General features: G+C 59.7%; 1 protein-coding gene and 1 non-coding gene across 4 annotated transcripts; both read left to right on the top strand.

Annotated features, from left to right (window-relative positions):
- Positions 1–694: 694 nt before the first annotated feature.
- Positions 695–20,260, top strand: SSC5D (scavenger receptor cysteine rich family member with 5 domains). 3 transcript variants are annotated; one of them, XM_065926770.1, is made up of 14 exons: positions 697–931; positions 1,403–1,429; positions 1,694–2,002; positions 2,607–2,726; positions 2,915–3,028; positions 3,361–3,669; positions 5,169–5,486; positions 5,736–5,912; positions 6,133–6,450; positions 7,742–8,320; positions 8,402–8,716; positions 8,896–9,063; positions 14,127–14,282; positions 18,329–20,260. In XM_065926770.1, exons 1-14 carry the CDS (start codon positions 907–909, stop codon positions 20,191–20,193), a joined length of 4,800 nt encoding a protein of 1,599 aa, XP_065782842.1. In that variant the 5' UTR covers positions 697–906; the 3' UTR covers positions 20,194–20,260. The 3 variants fall into 3 exon arrangements, with proteins under 3 accessions (XP_065782840.1, XP_065782842.1, XP_065782841.1); XM_065926769.1 differs by having other exon boundaries at positions 8,399–8,716; XM_065926768.1 differs by having other exon boundaries at positions 695–931; positions 7,742–8,716.
- LOC136162058 (U6 spliceosomal RNA) lies at positions 16,838–16,944 on the top strand. Its single transcript, XR_010661909.1, has one exon. It is a non-coding gene; the product is annotated as a U6 spliceosomal RNA (small nuclear RNA).
- Positions 20,261–22,187: the final 1,927 nt, after the last annotated feature.

Genomic DNA, 22,187 nt, shown 5'->3' with positions numbered 1-22,187 from the left:
CGTTTCTCTCTGATGCCTTTTCCAGTCTGCCTCCGCACCCCCCACTTCTGTCTGGCCCCTCCTTCACGAGCTTGACAGTAATTGTTGGGGGGGGGGAGTGTGCTGGACTGGGGGCAGGGGAGGCAATGAGCTCAGGCAGCCCAGCTCCCTGCCAGCCCTCTGACTCACGCTCCCCATTACCGAATTTTTTCCGCCTCACAGCTGCTTAGTGCAGAGAGAGAGAAAGAGTGCGTTCCTGTGTGTGTGCGTGTATGTGTGCAGTCTCCTTCCCCCACCCAAGTCTTGATACTTGGCCCTCTCGACCCTTGACCCGTTTTCTCGGGAGACACCCAGGGGGCTGATGACTTCTGCCCGCAAATCCACCAGGGGGAATGGAGTCTCTCTGTCTCCTTTTCCAGTCCAGGAAGTCCTTCCTGGTGTCTGCCCGCAAGCCCTCTTGCTGCACCAGGTCCCCAACCCCGGCAGCTGATGTGAGCCCACCCTCAAAGCCCTCTGCTTCCGGCACGCCACCCTGGTGGGATAGAAGAAGAGGCAGATGGGTGGGCGCCCCAGTCGGGATCCTCCCCTGCAGCCTGCCGCCCCCCAAGCCTCTCTGAGCGCAGCACTCCTGGCCAGCCGGCTGTCTCCTGTGTGGGTGTCTGCAGTTGGACACCCTCCCTCCCGTCCGCCACCGCCCTCCTCCCCAGGCCTCAGCCGCTGGCCAGCCCCCTCCCCGCCCCGCTCCTGTCCCCTGCTGCCTCCTCGGCAGCCTTTCTTCCTCCTGCAGAGCGTCCAGCCCCCGCCTGCTCCTCCCCGGGTCCAGGGCGCCTCCGGCAGGCGCTCCCCTCCCTCCCGCATCGGCCGTCCCCTCCTCCCTGCTCCTGCTCCCATCCGCTTCCACCCTGTCCCCACCCTGACTCTGCAAACATGAGGGTCCTGGCCTGCCTCCTCGGTGAGTGACCCTTCCCCTCCTCCGGGACTCAGGGGCCCAGGCCCGGCCCTCTGACCCCTGAGCTGACCCACTGCAAAGCCTCTGAGTTCCAGGGCCCCATCCCTGTTGCTTGGTGCGGGGCGGGGGTGGGGGGCGGGCACAGGACATCTGGCTGCCTCTGATTCTCCAGGGACCCGGCCTCAGGCACCCTGGGTCCCACCCTCTCAGGAGACCCCAGGACTTCCTCTCCCCTCCATGAGCCCTGACCCTGCAGGGGGGGTTCACCCATCATTCACCTTTAGCCAGGCCCCCACGGGGGAGCGCCAAGGGCCTGGCCCCCTGCCCAGACCTGAGGCCTCCGGGCTCCGCCCATCCCAAGGACCTGAGCCTTGGCCAGGCGCTGGGCCCGAGTCCTCCTTCCCGGCGGCGGGGTTTCTGGTTCAGAGGAGCGGGGAGGACCTCACTGCCTCACTCCTCCAACCTCCCTTCCAGTGGCTCTGATGGGGACCCAGGCTGTTGGTAAGTGGCTCCAAACACTTCTCCTGTCGGCTCGCTCAGCTCCAGGCCCTCCCCACGCCCGGCCGGGCTCACCCTCCCTTAGACCCTGGCCACCCGCATGTGCCCACGGACCCCCACAGCACTTGCGCAGGACCACGTGGTCACCCAGCCTCCTTCTTCCTAAGGGGCTCCTGGTCACGCCCCTGCAGGACAGCCCCCAGCCCCTGTCCTCCCGGCCGGCCCCGGGGTCTCCAGGGTGTCACAGCCTCTCCTCTGTCCCCGCAGAGCGGCTGCGTCTGGCCGATGGGCCCCACGGGTGCGCCGGCCGCCTGGAGGTGTGGCACGGCGGGCGCTGGGGCACCGTGTGTGACGACGGCTGGGACCTGCGGGACGCCGCCGTGGCCTGCCGGGAGCTGGGCTGCGGGGGCGCGCTGGCTGCCCCTGGGGGCGCCTTCTTCGGGGAGGGCGCAGGGCCCGTGTGGCTGAGTGAACTGGCCTGCCGGGGCGGGGAGCGGCAGCTGGGCCTCTGCCCCCACCGGGGCTGGAAGGCCCACATCTGCTCACACGAGGAGGACGCGGGGGTCGTCTGTGCAGGTAAGGGGTCCTCAACCTCCTCAACGCCCAGGGACCCTCAGCCCAGTAAGTCTGAGCATCCAGAAGTCCAGACACCCTACCCCAGCCTCACTCAGGGCCTGCCCTGTCCATAGCACTGGGGTGTTGGACGGCAGGGATATCGAAGAACATCCTCCAAACTATTTGGAAGGAACTTTGAGACTGATAAAGCCGGCAGCTCTGTAAAGGACAACTATGAAGTTTATCATGAACTCACACGGGGAGCTCATACAGACAAAATGGATCGGGCAGATGGCGAGCCAGAGTTATTTATTTGCTCGTGTGCTTCCCACCACCTAAAGAGGTGCAGGAAGACTTACAGGGGCCAGAGCTGGTCTGCACAGACTGGAACTGGGGATTGTCCCTCCCCTCAAGGGCTCTCCTGACTATTATTCTTCATGGGCCACTTATCAACTGTGTCAGCAAACACCATCTGTTTTCACAGAGAAGGCAAGGGTAAAAACAGATAGGGAACCTACTTGGCTTGGGTGAAACTCAGCCACGCTGGGTGGGGTGGGGCAGCCCAGGCCTGAGACGGGCCCACAGGAGGGAGCGTGCCCTCCAGCCACACGCTGCTGTCCCCAAGGCCAGCGTGGGACGGACTCCAGGGACCGCGACGACCCACCTTCCGTCCTGGATGGGGACCCCTGGCCGGGGCTGGCAGGGGAGCTGAGCCCCAGCTCTGAGGAGCCCCCGGTGACGCCTGGTGAGCCCCCGCCCGTGCTCTGTCTCCTGCTTTGGCCGTGAGGGAGAAGGGACAGAGGCCCGACTCCTCCACCCTCCCCGGGGCCCCCGCGACACCCCCTTCAGACCCTTGGGGGCTCTCCGGACTGACCTGCAGCCCCAGATTCAGCTCCCAACCGCCCCCCCACCACTGTCCCCCTCCCCACCCAGCCCCCCGCCCAGCTGGGACCCCCCAGAGCAGCTCCCGGAAGAAGAGCCCCCGGCCACCCAAGCTGGCCAAGTCCACCAGGGCCCCAGTGCTGACTGCTGGAGCCCCCCGCCAGGGTAAGTCCGAGGCAGGCCTTCCGTCTGCAACAACTCCAGAAGGGGTCAGGCCAAAGTGGGGACCCCCAGGTGCAGGGTAGGGGGGGCACCGCGTCCCCAGTGACTCAGTCAGGCCCAGGCTCCCCGCCTGGTCAGTAGAGCCGGGTGTCCACTCCCCGCAGGCCCCCAGGCCCCCTGCCCTGTCCAGACCCTGACTGTTTGCCACTGGCCGGCTGGCAGGCCGATCTCAGGCCCCTGACACCTCGGGGCCTCCGCTTCCAAGACTGAAAACGAGGGTGTACCAGCTGCCTCCATGAGGCCCCTCACAGTGCCCCTTCCCGCCCGCCCCGCAGAGCGGCTGCGCCTGGTCTCCGGCCCCCACGGGTGCGCCGGCCGCCTAGAGGTGTGGCACGGCGGGCGCTGGGGCACCGTGTGCGATGACGGCTGGGACCTGCGGGACGCTGCCGTGGCCTGCCGGGAGCTGGGCTGCGGGGGCGCGCTGGCCGCCCCCGGGGGGGCCCGGTTCGGCCCGGGCGCGGGGCCCGTGTGGATGGACGACGTGGGGTGCGGAGGCGGAGAGCAGACCCTAAGAGACTGTCCCCGAAGCCCGTGGGGCCGGAGCAACTGCGACCACAGCGAGGACGCAGGACTAGTCTGCACCGGTACGTGCGCCCTCCCGCGGGCCACGCCCTCCCGCGGGCCACGCCCTCCCGCGGGCCACGCCCTCCCGCGGGCCACGCCCTCCCGCGGGCCACGCCCTCCCGCGGGCCACGCCCCCATACCACTCACCTAAAGGTGTCCAGCCCCCTTCCCTCCTTCCTCTCTTTCTTCTTCCCTCCCTCCTCCCTCCTCCCGACACCCACACTCATTCAGCCCCATGCACGCGGGCACTGACCCAGACCTCGCTCTCCCGACTTGGGAGTCCTCACGCTGCGGGACGAGTACGCAGCTGGCAAAGGGCGCGCCGGCGCACAGGTGTGGGGTGGGCAAGTTGAAGGACCCACTGGAGGCAGACATCCGCCCACCCACCCAGGCAGGGGGCTGCTGCTGCTGCTGCTGCTAAGTCGCAGGGGCCAGGAAATGCTTCAGGGAGTGGGTGGGAAATGGGAGAGGGAGCTGAGAGCCACTCTGAGCCGCACCCCCACCCACACTGCCCCACCCTTCCCAGATGGAGCAGAGGCTCCACCAGAGCATGACATCCGGCCGGCCGCACAGAGGAATGATGTGGGGGTCTGGCGTGGGGGGGGGTGTGGTGGGGGTGGAGACCAGGGCGACACACGTCGGGGGACCCGGAGCCGTGAGGTTGACCCTTCTGAGGGCTGTACCGTGGGGGCTGAGCTGTGGCCTCTGAAGCCTGGAAGGTCAGCCCAGGCTCCCCAGGGCGGTTAAGCTCCGGCGGGAAGTTGCAAACCCCATCGAGGGGCCGGGAGCTTGGTGTCTTACCTCCATCTCTGCTCTTTGGGGTGGGCCTTGCGGGAGCTCTGCACATGCAGCCGGGTGATGCAGGCCAGGGGTGTGGCACCCTCTCTGGTCTGTCCCCTTTAGATACCGACTGGGGGTTGGAGATGGACTCTACACTGCCCAGAGCTGGCCCTGCTCTCAGGCCACAAACACCTAACAGAAATGCCCCCAAACCTCTAGCCTAGCTCTCAGCCCCACTGCTAGGGTGACAGGGGCGGGGTCTGCAGGTCTTTCGGGGGCAGGGGCTGCCGGCGTCTGGGGGGGAGCTGGGAGAGGCCGCCGGACATGCTACGTGCTCCGGACAGGGCCCGTGTCGGGGGAGCTGAGGCTGAGAAGCCCTGCCCTGCAGGCCTGGGGAAGGCAACTGGGGCATGGGGACCTGCTTGGGAAGGCGGGCCCTGGGCTCTCCTCTGGGGAGGCAGGGACGTGCCGGGGGCGGTGGACGGAGCAGAGCAGTGAGAACTGGGGGGTCCTCTGTATCTTCCTGAGGTCCCCCAACTGCCCGCACTCCGTCCATCCAGATGGCCCGTCTCAAAGCCTCTTCCTATCTTGTGAGGGTGGAGGGTCTGCTCTGCACCCCGTGGGTGTGGAGCAGGACCCACACGCGGCCTAGGCCCGCTCCCCCATCCTCGCCGCCGCAGTCCCTGCCTGTCCACTGCAGTCTCCCTCCTCTCTGCTCTCCTCCCCCCGCCACGTCCAGGCCCGGCCCCCCGGCTGCGTCTGGCCGACGGGCCCCACGGGTGCGCCGGCCGCCTGGAGGTGTGGCACGGCGGGCGCTGGGGCAGCGTGTGCGACGACGGCTGGGACCTGCGGGACGCCGCTGTGGCCTGCCGGGAGCTGGGCTGCGGGGGCGCGCTGGCCGCCCCCGGGGGCGCCTTCTTCGGGGAGGGCTCGGGGCCCATCTTGCTCGATGACCTGCGCTGTCGGGGGAACGAGACGGCTTTGCGGTTCTGTCCAGCGCGGCCCTGGGGCCAGCATGACTGTCACCACCGGGAGGACGCCGGGGCCGTGTGTGACGGTGAGGGCAGCCCCGGGGAGAGGCCAGGGAGGGGGGCCTGGGGGGCCTCGCCCAGAGGGGCGAGAGCTGGGGGCACTGTGTGTCTTTGGAAGGTTCTCCCAGGTGTCTGCACTCCTTCTGTCCAGGTGGCCCGCCTGCCCCATTCATGCTCACCTGTGAATCCCCCCCATGGTGGTCCTGGGCTGGTGGTCGGGGAGCCGCCTGCCACAAGCAGGGGCTGGTGGTCACCTCTCCCCTCCCGCGCCCCAGGTATGCCTCTCGGGTATGTCCCTCCCACGGCCCCAGCAGCAGGCAGCAACAGTTCGGGGCCCAGGGGGGCCGCATCCAGGCCCCCGCCCCCCACGGCGAGCCAGGCCCCGAGGACGCCTGGCGTCTCAGCTCCGCCCGCCCTCCCGACTGCCCTTCAGGAGCCTGGGCCAGACGCCGGTGAGCCCCTGGTCCTCCCCTGAACCTCAAGTGTGAGGCTGAGCGTAGGTTTCCTGCCCTCCCCCTCCCGCAGCCCCCAGGGCGACCCTCCCTGCTCAGAGGACAGAGGGGAGGAGAGCACAGAGCGTCTGGGCCAGCTGGGGTCTCCTCCTGGGTGAATGCATGGAGGGAAGACGGAGGATGGCCTGCCTCGAATTCTCTGTGTCCCCCCCCACGCCAGGGTCCCCCCAGTTGCGCCTGGTGGCGGGGCCCAGCAGGTGCTCGGGCCGGCTGGAGGTGTGGCATGCCGGACGCTGGGGGACCGTGTGTGACGATGGCTGGGACCTGCGCGACGCGGCCGTGGTCTGCCGGGAGCTGGGCTGTGGGGGGCCGCGGCAACCAGACCCCACCGCTGGCCGCTTCGGCTGGGGTGCCGGCCCCATCTGGCTGGATGATGTGAGGTGCGCAGGGACCGAGGCTGCCCTCGCAGACTGCCCCGCCGCTCCCTGGGGGAAGCACAACTGTGCCCACAACGAGGACGTTGGAGTCACCTGCGCGGGTGAGGAGGCCTTGCCGTCTGCTGGCCCCTGGAGGGCTTCTTGGAGGATGGAATGGGAACTGACGTTGGCACTAACGTTGACCGAGTGCCTGCCTCCTAACCCCTGCCTGGGGAGGGCTGTTTTCACACAAGTGACCCCATTCACACCTCAGGATAAGTCCAAACTGATGGACGTTATGCCCATGTGAGGGACTTCCCAGGAGGTGCAGTGGTAAAGAATCCGCCTGCTAATGCAGGAGATGCTGTTCCATCCCTGGGTTGGGAAGATCCTCTGGAGAAGGAAATGGCAGCCCACTCCAGTATTCTTGCCAGGGAAATCCCATGGACAGAGGAGCCTGGTGGGCTGCAGTCCATGGGGTTGCAAACATTCAGACACAGCAACTGAGTGCGTGCATGCGCGCATGTGCACACACACCAGTTTCACTGATGAAGATGTTAGTGTCAGTTGCTTGGTTGTCTCCAACTCTTTGCAACCCCATGGACTGGTGGAGACAGCACTTAATCCGCCTCCCTCCCCGGCAAAGACACGTGATCAAGCACGTGACGTGTTGCCAGCCAGGGATGCTCTCCCAGCCGGAGGCAGAGCTGGATCCCCCCATGTGGCTGGTGGCCCACGGGCGCTCGCGAGCCACACTGTTAGCAGAGATGACCTGGGTGGTCCCGGGCCCCCAGGCGAGCAACACACTCCAACCAGGCAGGACGCTGCCAGGACTGGGAGGGCCCCCCTGCCTCCAGCAGCCAGGGGTGAAGGGCCAGACCCCTCTGTGGGCCAGACTGACCCTCGTCCTGCACCACTCACCCTCAGCATCACCTGCGGCGTCTGCCACTTTCCCTGTGCTACCCAGAAAGATGTTGGGTGAGCCGTGGAGGCTGGGAGCCCGAAGCTGGGGCGCTTTCCCTCTTTCCCTCTCCTCTCCAAGGCCCCGGGAGCCACAGAAGGGTTTTGAGCTGGGGAGTGACCTGGTGCCACGCTGGAGGGGTGGTGACCAGTCAGCGGGTACAGGAGAAGGGCAGCGGCGGGGTAGATAGGATGGGTCAGAGTGAGGGGGCGAGGGTGGGCAGGCAGCTCAGGACGCAAGTGCTCAGAGGCAGGATGGGGCCGCTGTGGCCACGGAGTGCCCCGGGCCCGGCACAGGGCCTGGCTCATAGGAAACACTCGGATGCCACCTGTGGTGAGGCTGAGTGCTCAGGAACTGGGTGGCCTGCAGGCGGAGACAGGAGAAGGCGGGGCCTGGCCAGGGACCTCACGGTGTCTGCTGTCTCCCCTGCCGCCTCCCCTCCGCATCTCCAGGAACCCCCGGCGTGGACTCCATCTCAGACCCCTTCAGTTGGAGCTGGATCCCCAGCCTGGGCAGAGACCCGGATGCCTGGCTCCCAGGGGAGCTGGCCACCAAGCCCTCTGCGAGGCGGACCCCCAGCGTCCCCGAGAAAACCACCACCAAGGCCCCAGGGAAGATGCCCAAAAGCACCAAGAAGTGGGTGACCAAGAACGCAAAGAGACCGACCACTCAGCCCCTGGCGATGCCAACCACTAAGCACTCCAGGGTCCCGGGCACCCAGAGTCCCCCAGAACTGACTTCACAGACCACCACCTCCAGCACCCCGGCCACAGGGGCCTCCCGAAGACCCAGTTCTGAGTTTACCACCAGACTGACCACGGAGGCCCCCCACAGGCTGACCTCGCACACCACCGTGACTCGGACTTCTCGAGCCCCCCGGGAACGGACCTCTAAGACTGTGGGGACACCCACCACCCAGGGCCCCCGATTAGCGACCTCCGAGGCCACCGTGGAGCCATCCGCTGAGCTCCCAGGACAAGCTTCTCCAGAGTCATCCACAGACCCGGCGCCCTCCCCCACCAGCGCAGCAGGTGAGCAGAGGAATGAGAAGGGTGAGGCTGGCCCCTGGGGACCCCCGCTGACCCCTCCTGATCCGGGCCTCCCACCAGCAGGCCCGTTCCGGGTTCGTCTGGCGGACGGGCCCAACCGGTGTGCCGGGCGGCTGGAGGTGTGGCATGCCGGACGCTGGGGGACGGTCTGTGATGACGGCTGGGACCTGCGGGACGGCATGGTGGCCTGCTGGGAGCTGGGTTGCGGGAGGATCCGGCCTCGAGTGGGCAAAACCCACTACGGCCCCGGCACCGGGCCCATCTGGCTGGATGACGTGGGCTGCAAGGGCAGCGAATCCTCGCTGAGCGACTGCCCCGCCCGGGCGTGGGGACAGCACAACTGCGACCACGAGGAGGACGTGGGGCTCACCTGCACCGGTACGGGGGGGCGGGGTGCGGGGTGGGGGACGTCACCTGCACCGGTACGGGGGGCAGGGCGTGGAGCAGGGCGCAGGGCCCCTGAGTGGCGCCAGGAGATCCCGGCAAGGACCTCGGGAGCAGCAGCGGCAAGGACCCCTGAGTCGGCTCGGGCTCTCCCCTCCCCTCTTCCTCCCCAGGCTATGCAGACGAGGAGGACTATCCCCCTTGGACCTGGGACCCCACCTCGGGGGAGGACCTGGCCAAGGGGGCCACTGCTGCAGGGGTGCCCGGACACACCCTCTCCCGGGAAACAACGGGGAGCCCAGGGGCCTCCGCCCCAGCAACGAGGCGCCTTCCGAGCACAGGTGAGGGGCAGGCATGGGGTGGGGAGGGGCGTCTCCCTGCCGGGCTTCCTGAAAGACCCTCCTAAATGAGTTGGCCCGGGTCTCCGAGACCGCAGGCAGGTTTTCCTCGGCTCCAGAGATGCTAAGAACTTTCCCTCCCTGGGCTCGTGTGTAACTGTCCTACAAGAACCTAGAAGGCGAGATCCCTTCCTCTGCCCCGCCCTGAGTCTCAGAATCAAGCCAGGCTCAGCAGAGCCCGGCCCCCAGTCCTCCTGCAGACCTTCTGGGGCCTCCGGGAATCAGCCTTGATGTCAAAGCCCGTGTCCCTGGAGCCAGAGCCTCCGCAGAAGTTCCCCAGTCCCCACACGGAGGCACACGCCGTCACCACGCCGCCGTCCCACCCCAGCCCAAGCCTCTTCTCCCAGCGCATGCTCTGGGCTGGGCGGGGCTGAGGCTCGGAGGCGGGCTGGGGGGCCCCCACAGCTCCAGCCCCCGCTGCCCCATGGCCTCTGTCTCCCTGTGGCCTGTTTTCCTTCTTCCATCTGTGTGGTCATACTCGGGGCCTTGACCGGCTCAGATGGGTGTGTGTGTGTGTGTGTGTGTGTGTGTGTGTGTGTGTATCTCTGTTCAGATGGTGCCTATTTGTGTGTGTGTGTGTGTGTGTGTGTGTGTGTATCTCTGTTCCATTCTGCTCAGTCTCTCTTGATCCCTCTCTGCTCCTCTTTCTCACTTTTTTTTCAACTTCTCACCCTCCGCATCGCGATCACTCTTTTTTCTTTTTCACCGACCATGTCTCTTTCTCGTCACCTTTCTCATTTTCTTTCCTCATCAAGTTCAGTTCCCACCATTTCTGTTTCTCTCCGCCCTCCCCCACCCGGTCAGCTTCTCTTTACCCCCGCCCGGCGTCTGGCTCGGTCCTTCCACTTCTCACTGCCCGCCCTCTCGGCTCTGTCTCTCCCTCTTTCTCGGCCAGTCTCTCCTCACATCTCCTGTGTCCTCCCCCTCCTCCTGTCATTTTCAGCGTCTCACGCTCAGCTTCTCTGTTCCTCACCCTGCTTTCTGCGGTCAGTTTTATCTTCTCAGCTCCGCGTCTGTCTTCCTCCTCTCCTCTGTCTCCCCCTCCTCGTCTCTATCGCTCATCGGCCTCTCACCATTTTTCTCACTTTTTCTCTCCTTGTCAAGGCCACGCTTCATCACTCCTGTCTCTCCCAGTTTCTCTCTCTCTCCCCCGCCTTCCTTTCTCTATCACTCCACGCCCAGCCTTCTCGCTGTTTCCCATCAGACCCCGCGGCCCGCGGCCGCTTCTCCCCTCGTCCCTCCTCCGTGTCCTCGTCCTTCTCGCCGACCCTCCGTCCCTCCGCTTCCCACGGGCCGGCTGCCTCGCCCGGCTCTCCCGGCCCCTCCCCTCCCCTAGGTGTCGCGTGCTTTGCTCGCTCCGCGCGGGATCCCGCCTTTTTCGCGCGTTCAGCAAGCATGCGCACTCCGCAGGCCTCGGCTGCAGGGGCGGGGGAGGGGGAACGTCAATGGCCCAGCGCCATGTGACGTCACAGGCGCTGGTACGCCTCCTGATTGGCCAGCTGGCCCACGCCCGCAGCTATAAAAGCGTGAAGCGTGCTATAGTGCCCCCTGCCGCCCGGGTCGGTCTTCTGCTTAGGTGTCGTGCTTCCGCCGGAGGGACGGGGCGGGGGCGCTTAGCCGGCCTTCGAGCCGCCGAGATTTGGGCTGGGGTGCACTGGACTCGTGACTTAGGGCTCAGGTTCCAGCGGTGATGCTCTTCCGTGCCCTGTGGCCAGGATTCCAGGGCCTTCGGTCTCTGCAGCCGGGCGCCGCCTCCCTGTCTCGTCGCGCCCCCTCGCGGCGGAGACTGTCGGAGGCTGTGCACCCGCAGCTTTGAGGGCGGCCGTGTCCGGCCTCTGAGAGCGCACCTGTTCGTGGTGGGGGAGAGCGGGTGTGTGAGCACAGATAAGTACGAAACTAGGCACTGCGCGATGGAAATCCCGGGGGTCACATGTGCGACCTTAGTCCTGGGAAGAGGGGCAGGGTTGGGTGGGGAGAGGTGGAAACAACAGACAGAAATTCTGTCCTTATTAGCAAGGGGGCCTTGAGAAAAATGACTCCGCTTCATTGAGCCGCAGTTCCTTACTTCGAAAAAAACAAAGCCGCAGCTCCAGGGTCGCTGGAAAGAGCCAAGGACAGTGCCAGGAACACATGCCATTAACTGGGTGACTTAGGTCCTGAATCCCATGGGTAGAGAAGCCTGATGGGCTACAGTCCATGGGGTCACAAAGAGTCGCAACTGAGCGACTAACACTTTCACACTTTCATAGGTCCTGGTGTTGCCCTTGTGTTTCAGGTGGGAGGGAGGGGAATGAGGCTCAGGGAAGTTGAACTCAGGAGCCACGGCTGAGATCCATTTTAAACGATTTCGCACACAGTTTGCTTGTTGTACTGGGGAATTACTGAAGTCATTACAAGTGTGGAGTCTGGAGTCTGGCTGCCAGGATTCCAGCTGTGACTACACTGGAATTAGAACAAGGGGTTGGGTGACCTCAGGTCCCAATTCAACGAGCAAAATGTGTGTGAAATCACTTAAAACCGCAATGCACTGCTTGTTAGAGTTTTTTACCGTAAATGAACAACAGCTGTAGAGTCCCAGGAACACAGCGATTGTTTCTAGTAGAGCAGTGGGGAAAAGCTCGCAGAGGAGATGGCATCCTTTCCACCAGGAGACCGCATGAGGAAGGGGCTTCTCTGAGCAGCGAAGACGGGAGCTGAGAACATTGCATTGCCCGTTGAGGACACGTCATCTCCGCTAGACTTTTAGCTGTCTCAGGTTTAGCTATGTCAGTTTCTATTGTTGCTATAACACCACCACACATTTGGGGTTTAAGACAACACAAGCTTACTATTTGGCAGTTCTAGAGGTTAGAAGCCCTGCTGGGGTCTCTCACTAGTTGAAATCAAAGATGGCAGGGCTGTATGCCTTCTGAGGCTGAAGGGAAAGATTGTTCCCTGTGCCTTTTCTAGCTTCTAGAGGCTCCCGTATTCTTTGGTGCCCCTCCTCCATCTTCAAAGTCAGCAATGTTGCATCTCTGTGGTCCTTTTTTATCTTTATATATTTGTCACCACAGTGAGGATTTGTGTGTGTGTTAGTCACTCAGTTGTGTCCAACTCTTTGTGACCCCATAGACTAGGGGGACCCCATAGCCCACGAGGCTCCTCTTGCCTAGAGTTTTCCAGGCAAGAATACTGGAGTGGGTTGCCATTCCCTTCTCCAGGGGATCCCCCCGACCTAGGGATTGAACCCATGTCTCCTGCACTGGAAGGCAGATTCTTTACCACTGAGCCATCAGGGAAACCCACGACTGGGATAGATTCTCTAAGAATAAGGATTTGTGTGATAGAATGGGTCCCCTTGGGTTAATATAGGATAAACCCTTCATTTCAAGAACTAGACCCTTAGTCAGTTTGCAAAGTCTTTGCCATGAAAGGTAACATATTCACAGGTTCTGAGGGTTAGAGCTTGGCCATCTTTGGGGAGCATTAGTCTGTCTTCCATGGGATCTGTGTTGAGTGAATGAATGAACAAACAATTGCGAGTTCGGGGTGTAGGTGTAGAGAGAGTGCACAGGAGGTGAAGATGGAAGCTTATGAAGGTTGAATTCTCTTTCCATTTCATTTGAAGCAACATTTCTTGAGGCTTCCTGGAAGATGGAGTTTGAAGACACAGGCATTAGTTCATGCCTCAGATGACTGCTGTGTGGCAGGCATGAGTCCCAACCCCTTGGAACATGGATGGACAGAGAAAGAGAGGGGAAAGGGGTGTGTGTGAAGAATTGTCATTTAAAATGGAATGGTCAAGAGATGACTTACTAGGGAAATACCAGTTAAGTAACAGGCTCAAGAGGTCGGGGGCACTCCCCTGCTGGTCCAGTGGTTTAGACTTGGCGCTGCCAATGCAGGGGGCAAGGGTTCAGTCCCTGGTTAGGAAACTTAAATCCCACCTGCCATGCAGTGCAGTCAAAAATAAATAAAATGAAAGGAAAAAGGAAAAAAAGAAGGGGAAAGCCATGCAAATACTTGGTTGGAGAGTGTTCCGTAAAGTGCAGTCAGCATGCACGTGTAGAGGCCATGAGGTGGGAGTGTGCTCAGCTGGTTGGAGACACAGCAGTGAGTTCGGTGGGGCAGAAGTGGAGTGCTTGGTGGGGGTGGCAGCAGGGGGTGAGGTCTGTGGTCCATTGTAAAGATGTGAGCTGTGATGGGGAGCCTGGAGAGGGAGCTAAAGGTGCTTTCTGGGCAGAGGGGTCAGCATGTGCAAAGACCCTGTGGTGGGGTCTTGAGAGAAGAGCAAGGATCCCAGCCTGGCTGGAGCGGAGTGAGCCAGGCAGGGGGGGTGACCAGGGGTGAGGCCAGCCTCGGGCTTTATTTCTGTCCCCACAGGGAAAGAGGTCTCCATTCAGAACCAGGTAGGCCTGCTGGATCTGAAGCCCAGTGTTGCTCCTTAGCTGTGTGACCTTAGGAAAATTCCTTGCCTTCTCTGGGCTTCAGGTTGGTCATCTGTAGGGAACCTGCAGCTTCTTTGCCCACCAGCTCCCCGCGAGCTTGCCAAAAATTAACATGTATTTCAGCGGCAAGGATGTGGGATAAAGGCGGGCCTGAGGATCTGCACCCACTTGTGAGGGCAGCTGGACAATGTCTGGAGAGATGGATGCTGCTCTGGTGGCTCAGGGGTGAAGAACCTGCCTGCCAGTGCCCGCTGCGCCACGGCGTCCCCTGTGCTGCGGGGCAGACTCCTGCCACGGAAGCCCTGCGGGGCCCCTGTCTTCAGTGTATGTTTCAATGGAAAATGTCAAATCGATCGCACACTAACGAACCATGAACGAGCATGCAGCCATTTCTTAGAACACATTCCGAGAACACACAGACCCAGGGAGCATGCCTGCCCTTGGTGGCTTGACATTTTAACAGGAAAAGCAGTTCCTATTTGTGTTCTTGACGGAGTCCTCCTAAAACCTGGCATCCTGGGAAGAAAGCCTCAGAACACAGAGACAGGGATTACTCGGTTCTCTCTATTATCTCTCAAGGTGACAAGGATTGTCGTGAGCCTTCCCAGACGGGGGACACACCTTCAGGAGGAGTCCCGGCCAAGGAGACCCCCACTGCAGCCATGCCTGGCCCCCCTAGCACCACCAGGAGCTCAGGCCACCCCTCTCTAGCTCCCAGGCTCCGTGGGGACACAGGTGAGGCATGTGGCGGGGGGTGGGGCGGGGCCAGGGTGTTTGTTGGGTGGCCTGGAGAGGTGGTGGAGAAGGGAACAGCAACCCACTCCAGTATTCTTGCCTGGGAAATCCCATGGACAGAGGGGCCCCGAGGGCTACAGTCCACGAGGTCATAAAGATTCGAACATGACTCAGCAGCTAAACAGCAACAACAGAATGGAGAGGTGGATTGCAGATTTCCCAGTGGTGACCCAGCTCTCACCCCAGAAAGACCAGGCAGAAATATATCCTGAATATATTTCTATCGACACCACTGGTCTTCAGCTGGGATAACTAGCAACACGTGAAGGCATTTCAGGTTGTCACGGCTGGATGTGGGGAGGCTAGTGGTCCCTGGTGGGTGGAGGCCAGGCTGCTGTACACACCCTCCAGTGCCCAAGGACCCCCCCACCACAGAGAACCAGCCAGCCCCACATGACGACAGGGTCGAAGTGGAGAAACCCTCACCTTTACCATATTCGTCACTCTGACAAATCAACCAAAGAATGACAGGAAATCCTGTAAGAGAATGGGGGAGAAGGCACAAACAGGTGATTTGCAGACTAGGAAGCCCAAATGCCCAACGTGTATGTCTGGAAATGTTCACGCTCATAATGAGTCAGAAAATCCAAATGAAAACTGACAAGTGTGGGGAAAAAATGGAAAGGTCGATAATACCAGTTGTGGGTGTGGGTGTGGGGAGCCAGGCATCCCCACTGGATAGAGCAATCAATAAAAGCAACCTAGAGCTGTTCAGTGAAATTAAATATGATTATACATTGCCATCCAGCAACCCTGCTCCTAGATCTGTTTGTTGTCATTCAGACACTAAGTCGTGTCTGACTCTTGGTGACCCCATGGACTGCAGCATGCCAGTTCTCCCGGTCCTTCACTATCTCCCAGAGTTTGCTCAAACTGATGTTCATTGAGTCAGTGATGCCATCCAACCATCTCATCCTCTGTCACCCCCTTCTCTTGCCTTCAGTCTTTCCTAGCATCAGGGTCTTTTCCAATGGGTCGGCTCTTCGCATCCAGAGAAATTCTTTCACAGGCTTACAAAGGAATATGTGTGAGGATGTATTAGGGAATGGGAGGCAAGTTAAGTGTCCAAGAGAAGGGTAAGGAAGAAGAGAAATGGTTATACCTGATGGAGTTCTATGCAGTGGCTAAAGCAATGGCAAGCTGTATACACAGCAGCATGCATAGTTACTAACAACATAATGCTGAGAAGTTCAGAAACAATGAGATTTCCAGCAGAATGTTATTTGCAGAAATTAAAAGCACAAGCTCTAAAATATACATACACTTTTATATTAACATGAAAACATCTATGCATTCTATATTGTTTAAGACCACACATGAAACACATTAGACTGGAGGTTCCTACGGGAGAAGATGAGGAGAAAAAATAAAACAAGAGGAGACATTGCAGGAACTATTGATGACAATGTACAAGGCAGTATGATTAGCTTAACTGTTCCTTGGGTCTAAAAAATTAAGTCAATACCTGTCTAGGTATCTGAGCCCCTGTGAACACAAACCAAGCTGAGATTCTTGAAATGATAACTAGGAACCGTTAACATTTATGGAGCAATATACCATATGTCAGGCACTATTCTTTTCACTTTATGTGTATTAGTCTTTAACATTTATATATGTTAATCCTTGTAGCAGCCACACGAGGCCTAATGAGTGATATAGGTGCTATAATTGTGCCCATTTCACAGATGAGAGAAACTGAGGCACAGATATCAATGCCTATGGCAATATAAGTAATGATGAGAATGCTTATTATCTGCTTGGCATTGCGTAAGTGCTCTGTGCATGCACAGGCTCTCTGAACCCTCATGATTATAGGGGAGATACATGGATCGTCTGTGGTTTACAGAAGGGGAAGAAACTGAGATTCAAGGCAGTTAAGTCATTTGTCCACAGTTACCCAGCTAGGAAGCAGCGGATCTGGTGTCTAAATCCGGGTGGCCTGGTTGGAGGCCAAGCCCTTTACTTAACTGGTCCTCTGACCCTGCAGGGGGATATGATGCACCTCAGGGACCCTGGAGAAAAGTGGAATTCAGTCAAGCTGTGCTATTCAATATGGTAGCTACCAACACAGGCAGCTGTTTAAGTTAATAAAAAACTTGAAAAAGGAAGGACCTACTGTTTAGCATATGAAACTATACTCACTATTTTGTAATAACCTACACGAGAAAATTAGGGCTTCCCTGGTGGCTCAGACTATAAAGAATCTGCCTGCAATGCAGGAGACCCAGGTTTGATCCCTGCGTTGGGAAGATCCCCTGGAGAAGTGAATGGTTAACCACTCCAGTATTCTTGCCTGGAGAATTCCATGGACAGAGGAGGCTTGCAGGGTACGTCCATGAGGTCGCAAAGAGTCGGACATGACTAAGCGACAAACACTATATGAGAAAATAATCTGAAAAAGAATATATATTTATCAATGGCTGAATCACTTTGCTGTACACCTGAAACTAATGCAACATTGTAAGTCAACTATACTTTAATTAAAAAAACTCACAGTGCTTGCTTCCACAGCACATATACTAAAGTTGGAACCATACAGAGAAGATTAGCATGGCTCCTGTGCAAGGATGACATGCAAATTTGTGAAGTATTCCATACTTTTTTTGTTGTTTAAAAAAATTTACAAAAAGCATTTACAAAATTTACAAAAACAAATCCATTCAAAGTAAAAAAAAAAAAGTTGAGAACTTCCCTGGTGATGTAGTGGATGAGAATTCACCTGCCAATGCAGTGGACATGGGTTTGATCCCTAGTCCAGAAAGATTCCACACATCGCAGAGCAACTAAGCCTGTGTGCAACAACTATGGAAGTCAGCACTCTAGATCCCGAGAGCCACACGTACTGAAGCCCAGGTGCCGTGGAGCCTGTGCTTCCCAACAAGAGAAGCCTGCACAAAGCAATGAAGACCCAGTGCAGCCAAAATAAAAATGTTAAAAATTGAAAAAGGAAACATTTGGTTCCTTAGCTGAACCACATTTCAAGTCCTCAGAAGCCACAGGTGACCAGCGGCTACCATACTGGCCAGCACAGAACATTCCCACCGCTGAGAAAGTGACACTTACTGGCCCAGACTCTGGATGCAAAGGACTTGGGCTCAGACCTTGTCTTATAACCTTCAAACTGTGTCAGTGTGTGACCTCAGGCAAATTACTTGCCCTCTTGGCCTGATTTCCCTCATCTGTCAAAAGAGGCTAAAAATCACATTTACCTGGAAGCAGGGCCTGGAAGAGTGGAAGGTTTCTCCTATTCAGGCCTAAAATTTGGGGGCATTCCAAGCATTTTGTAATGAAGATAAAATCTTAATACCATAGGTTAAAAAAATAGAAATGAATGCAAAAACAATCCACGATGAAGTAAATAAAATTTTAACTTAAGTCGGATCCGACCTACCTCACCAGGATCTGACAGCCAATTACAGGGGGGATTCCAGTGAGGTAGTCCGGATCCTGCCTTGAATTAAAATTTTGACTTTTTGTTCATTGTGGATCTTTCGCATTAGTTTTGATTGTTTAAAAATAGGACAAAAAGATACTGGTCTTGATTACTTGATTCCGACCTCTCCTACATTCCCTCCGAGCACCTCCCATGCCCTTCGCCTCTTTATCTCCCTTCACTCCATCTCTGCCCTTCCGCCCCTTCTTGCATCCCACACCCCCGGCCTGCATTCCCCTGCCTCCCTCCCGCATCCTCCCACACCCCCTGCGCACACCTGCCCCCGACCATCCTACATCCCGGGGTACCCCTCCGCGTCCCCCTCTCCCCCGCGCGCCCATCCCCGCATCCTCCAGAGGAGAGGACGCCAGGTGGCGCTTGGAGACATCCGAGCACGGGGGAGGTGGGGCACTAGGGCCGGGTGAAGTCTGCCGGCGACCCGTGACGTCGCAAGGCCCCGCGCCTCCCCATTGGCCGCACCGTTTGGAGGGCGGGGCGCGCCGCGGGGTGGGCGGGGCGGCCTGACCTCGGCCGTCTGTTTTTCCTCCGCCAGGCTCCCCGAGGAGACCGTGGCCAGAGCGCCGGATACGGCCCACGACGGCCAGGACCGCGCCCGCCGCCCCTTCACCAGCCCCCTCCGCTGCGCCGGGGTCCGCCAGTCCTCCGCTGACGTCCGCCTCCGCACCGCCGCTCACGCGCACGGTGGCCTCAACGCCAGAGGCTACCCCTGACGCGCCCTCCGCGGTGCCGCCCAGCCCGGCCGCGGCCTCTCGGGGGAGCACCCACCGCACCTCGACGAGCTCCAGCCTTACCGGGCCCTCCCCTGACGCCACCGCGGCTCCCGCGCCGACCTCTGGGCTTTCGCCCACCCCACCGCCCACCGCGCCCAAGGAGCTCACCTCAGACCCCTCTGCGCCGGCGGCGACTACCCGCCTCACCCCTACCTCAGGGCTGACCCCGGAGCTGGACAGAGCCCCAGGCCGGGGCACGTCTCCACAGCCCAGTGCAGTTCCAGAACCTTCCAGTTCCCCAGACCGATCCACAGGGCCCCACCCCACCACGGCCTCGTACTCCACCATGACCTCTCACCCCACCACGGCCCCGTACTCCACCATGACCTCTCACCCCACCACGGCCCCGTACTCCTCCATGATCTCTCACCCTGCAGTGACCCCTCACCCCACCACCGTCCAGTACTCCACCATGACCTCTCACCCTGCAGCAACCTCTCACCCCACCACCGTCCAGTACTCCACCATGACCTCTCACCCCGCAGCGACCTCTCTCCCCACTACTACTCTTTACCCCACCGCGACCCCTCGCGCCACCACGACCCCTCGCGCCACCACCACCCTTCACCCCACCACGACCCCTCACCCTACAGTGACCTCTCACCCCACTACTGCCCTTTACCCCACAACCCCTCACGCCACCACGACCCCTTATCCCACCACCACTCCCCAGTCTACCTCAACCCCTCATCCCGCCACGACCCCCGCTCCCATCACTACTGCTCAGTCCACCACAACCCCTCACTCCGCCACGACCTTTCACCCCATCATGACCCCTCACCCCGCCACCACCCCTCACCCCGCCACCACCCCTCACCCCACCACAACTCCTCACCCCACCACGACCCCTCAGCCCATCACCACCCCTTACCCTGCCACAACCCCTCACCTCACTACCACTATTTACCGCGCCATGACACCTGACCTCACCTCAGCCCCTGTGGTCACTGCCAAGTCCGTTCTAACTTCCTTGGAAACAGAACCTCCCTCTCCCTCTCCAGTGAAGCCCAGCCTGCACCCCCAGTTGACCTTCACGGGGCCCCATCGCCCCTCCACATCTCCAACCTCGGAGTCTAGCCTGTCTCCTGCCCCAAGCATGGATATACTGTCCACGGAGAACTTCAAGCCAGCCACAAGCCAGAGCCCCCAAGTAACCTCTCCACCTACCCAGACTCCACACTCAGCCCCTGACTCCACTGTGACCCCTGTGGGGTCATCTGGGGACCATCTGACTCCTATGGCCCACCCCTTGGATCAGCCGCCCCCTGACCACCTCTCCCTCGGGCCAGCTCCCAGTCCGAGCTCAGGCCCTCTGGGCCCGTGTGAGGTCCCAGTGCCACCTGTGAGGGTCATGGCTTGCGAGCCGCCTGCCCTGGTAGAGCTGGTGGCCGCTGTGAGGGACGTGGGCAGCCAGCTGCAGAGGCTGAACCAGGCCCTGGAGCGAGATCAACAGGAGCGCCGAGCCCTGGGACTGGGCTTGACCCAGCTGGTGGGGGCCGCCCAGGGTCTGGGGCAGCTGGGTGAGGTTGTGAAGAGACTGGCAGAGGTGGCCTGGCCCCCCACCACACCTGCCCCAACCACTACCACCCCTGAGTGGGAAGAGAGGCCTCTGCGGGGAGATGTGTGACCATATCGGAGGGACTTAGGCCACTCCCAGACAACAACAACAACAACAAAGGAAAACCAAAGTATCTACTTAAACACAAAGTGTGAATGATGTTTCTGGGGCACTGGGGGAGGTGGAATCATAAGACGATCTGTTTGTGAATGCCTCAGGCACCACACGAGGTGATGAAGGTGACCGTAATGGTGATGATGGTCCTGAAGGCAGTGGTGACAGCTATCCTGAAGGCAATGATCGTCATGGTGATATTTATGGTGGCAATGATGGTCATGAAGATCATGGTGATAGCTGTTGTGACGGTGATGTGATGACGATGATGGAAGTGGTCATGGGGATGGTGCTGGTGAGGGTGAAGATGATCGTGGTGGTGACGGTGGTGATGATTATTATGGTGATAATGAGGGTACTGAAGGTGAGCACGGTGGCGGTGACGGTCTTGAAGGTCACAGTGATGACTATCATGGTGACGAATGATGAAAGTGACAACGGTCGTGATGAGGATAGTGGAGGTGGTGGTGATAATCACGACGGCAGTGACGATGGCGATGATGAAGCCCCACGTGGGCAGAAATCTTTGTTCACAGACGTATGTCCAGCTCTTAGAATGGAGCCTGACACAACATGCCCCCTGCCTTAATACCTTCTGAATGACTGAACTCATCGTCATAGTAATAATGACTAATGTTCTCCAGGCACTTCCTACGGGTAAGGCTCTGTGCGGAGGGCTTTGCACGCATGATGTCATTGTATCTTCATGAACAGCCTCTGAGGAGGGTACTGTTTCCACAGCTTGGCAGGGAGTGGGTGAGCTCTGGAGCCTAAATGCCTGAGTTTGAGCCCTTTCGGGACCGACCCTGAGTCAGTTACTGCTTGGTCTGAGTTTCCCCATCTCTTAAAGGGGGATAGTAACAATACACAGCCCGTGGGGCTGCTGTGATGATTAACTGATAGATTAGTGCCTATGCGAGAGTGCTTTGCACAGGGCCTGCCTCTTGACACCTGCTCTCCATGTGATCGTTATTACCTAATTGTCCCCACTTTATAGGTCAGGGCACTGAGGCACAGACACGTTTGGTCCTGTGCCCTGGTCACTCAGGGAGTATGCAGTAGGCTCATGACTGGAACCCAGGCCCGTCTGACCCAGGGCCCTTGCTCACAAGGTGTTAAGTGCCCCCAGTCAGCTCACCCTGGCTAAGGCCATGTGCTGGCTGTGGGGCCTCCGAAAGTTAATTTCTGTTCTTGAGTCTCAGTTTTCCCATCTGTCCAAGGGGGGAATAGAGGCCTCCTGCCTCCTGGGGTGGTCGTGAGAATTAGAAGTGTTACTGCAGGTGACAGCAGAGCTCAGCATGAGTTCACAAGGGGTCGCGACCACTTCTCACTGTGCTTCTCTGTGTCCCACACTGGCGGCTCTCTTTTTTTTTAAATATGTGTTTGGCTGTGCTGGGTCGCCATTGCTGCGTGGGCCTTCTCTAGTCCCAGAGGGTGGGGTCTCCTCTCTGGCTGTGGTGCAGGGCTTCCCATTGTGGTGGCTTCTCTCGTTGCAGAGCTCGGGCTCGAGGGTGTGTGGGCTCCAAAGCTGAGGCACGTGGGCTCAGTGGTTGCAGCTCCTGGGCTCTAGAGCACAGGCTCAGTGGTTGGGGCGCCCAGGTTTAGTTGCTCCAGGTCATGTGGGATCTTGCCGGACCAGGGATCGAACTGGCATCTCCTGAGTTGGCAGGTGGATTCTTTACCACTGAGCCACCAGGGAAGCCCCATTATGGACTCTTAATACACTACCTCCCACCCTCCCTACAGCCCTCAGAGGGAGCAACTTGACCCCTGTTTCGGAAAGGGCTTGGAGACTCAGAGAGGCCAGGCTCCTTGCCCAGGGTCACACAGCGGAGCTGCAGGGCCTCAGAATAACACGGTGTCAATCCCTCAGCTCCCCTCCTCCCCCCTCTCCCCAGATCGGAGCCTGGCTCCGAGGTCCTGGAAGGTCACGGAGCTGGCGCCCCCGC

The sequence above is a fragment of the Muntiacus reevesi genome, chromosome 2 (genome assembly GCF_963930625.1).
Source record: "Muntiacus reevesi chromosome 2, mMunRee1.1, whole genome shotgun sequence".
In the NCBI taxonomy this organism is placed as follows: domain Eukaryota; kingdom Metazoa; phylum Chordata; class Mammalia; order Artiodactyla; family Cervidae; genus Muntiacus; species Muntiacus reevesi.
The sequence above is the reverse complement of the archived record's forward strand: the minus strand, read 5'-3'. Positions and strand labels throughout refer to the sequence as shown.

What these genes read in the sequence shown, in the direction of transcription:
- SSC5D (XM_065926768.1), top strand. Translation starts at nt 907, where the DNA reads ATGAGGGTCCTGGCCTGCCTCCTCG. An exon ending in TGCTGGAGCCCCCCGCCAGG is followed by an intron (nt 3,029 to 3,360) that starts GTAAGTCCGAGG and finishes CCCGCCCCGCAG; the next exon opens with AGCGGCTGCGCCTGGTCTCC. An exon ending in CGCAGGACTAGTCTGCACCG is followed by an intron (nt 3,670 to 5,168) that starts GTACGTGCGCCC and finishes CGCCACGTCCAG; the next exon opens with GCCCGGCCCCCCGGCTGCGT.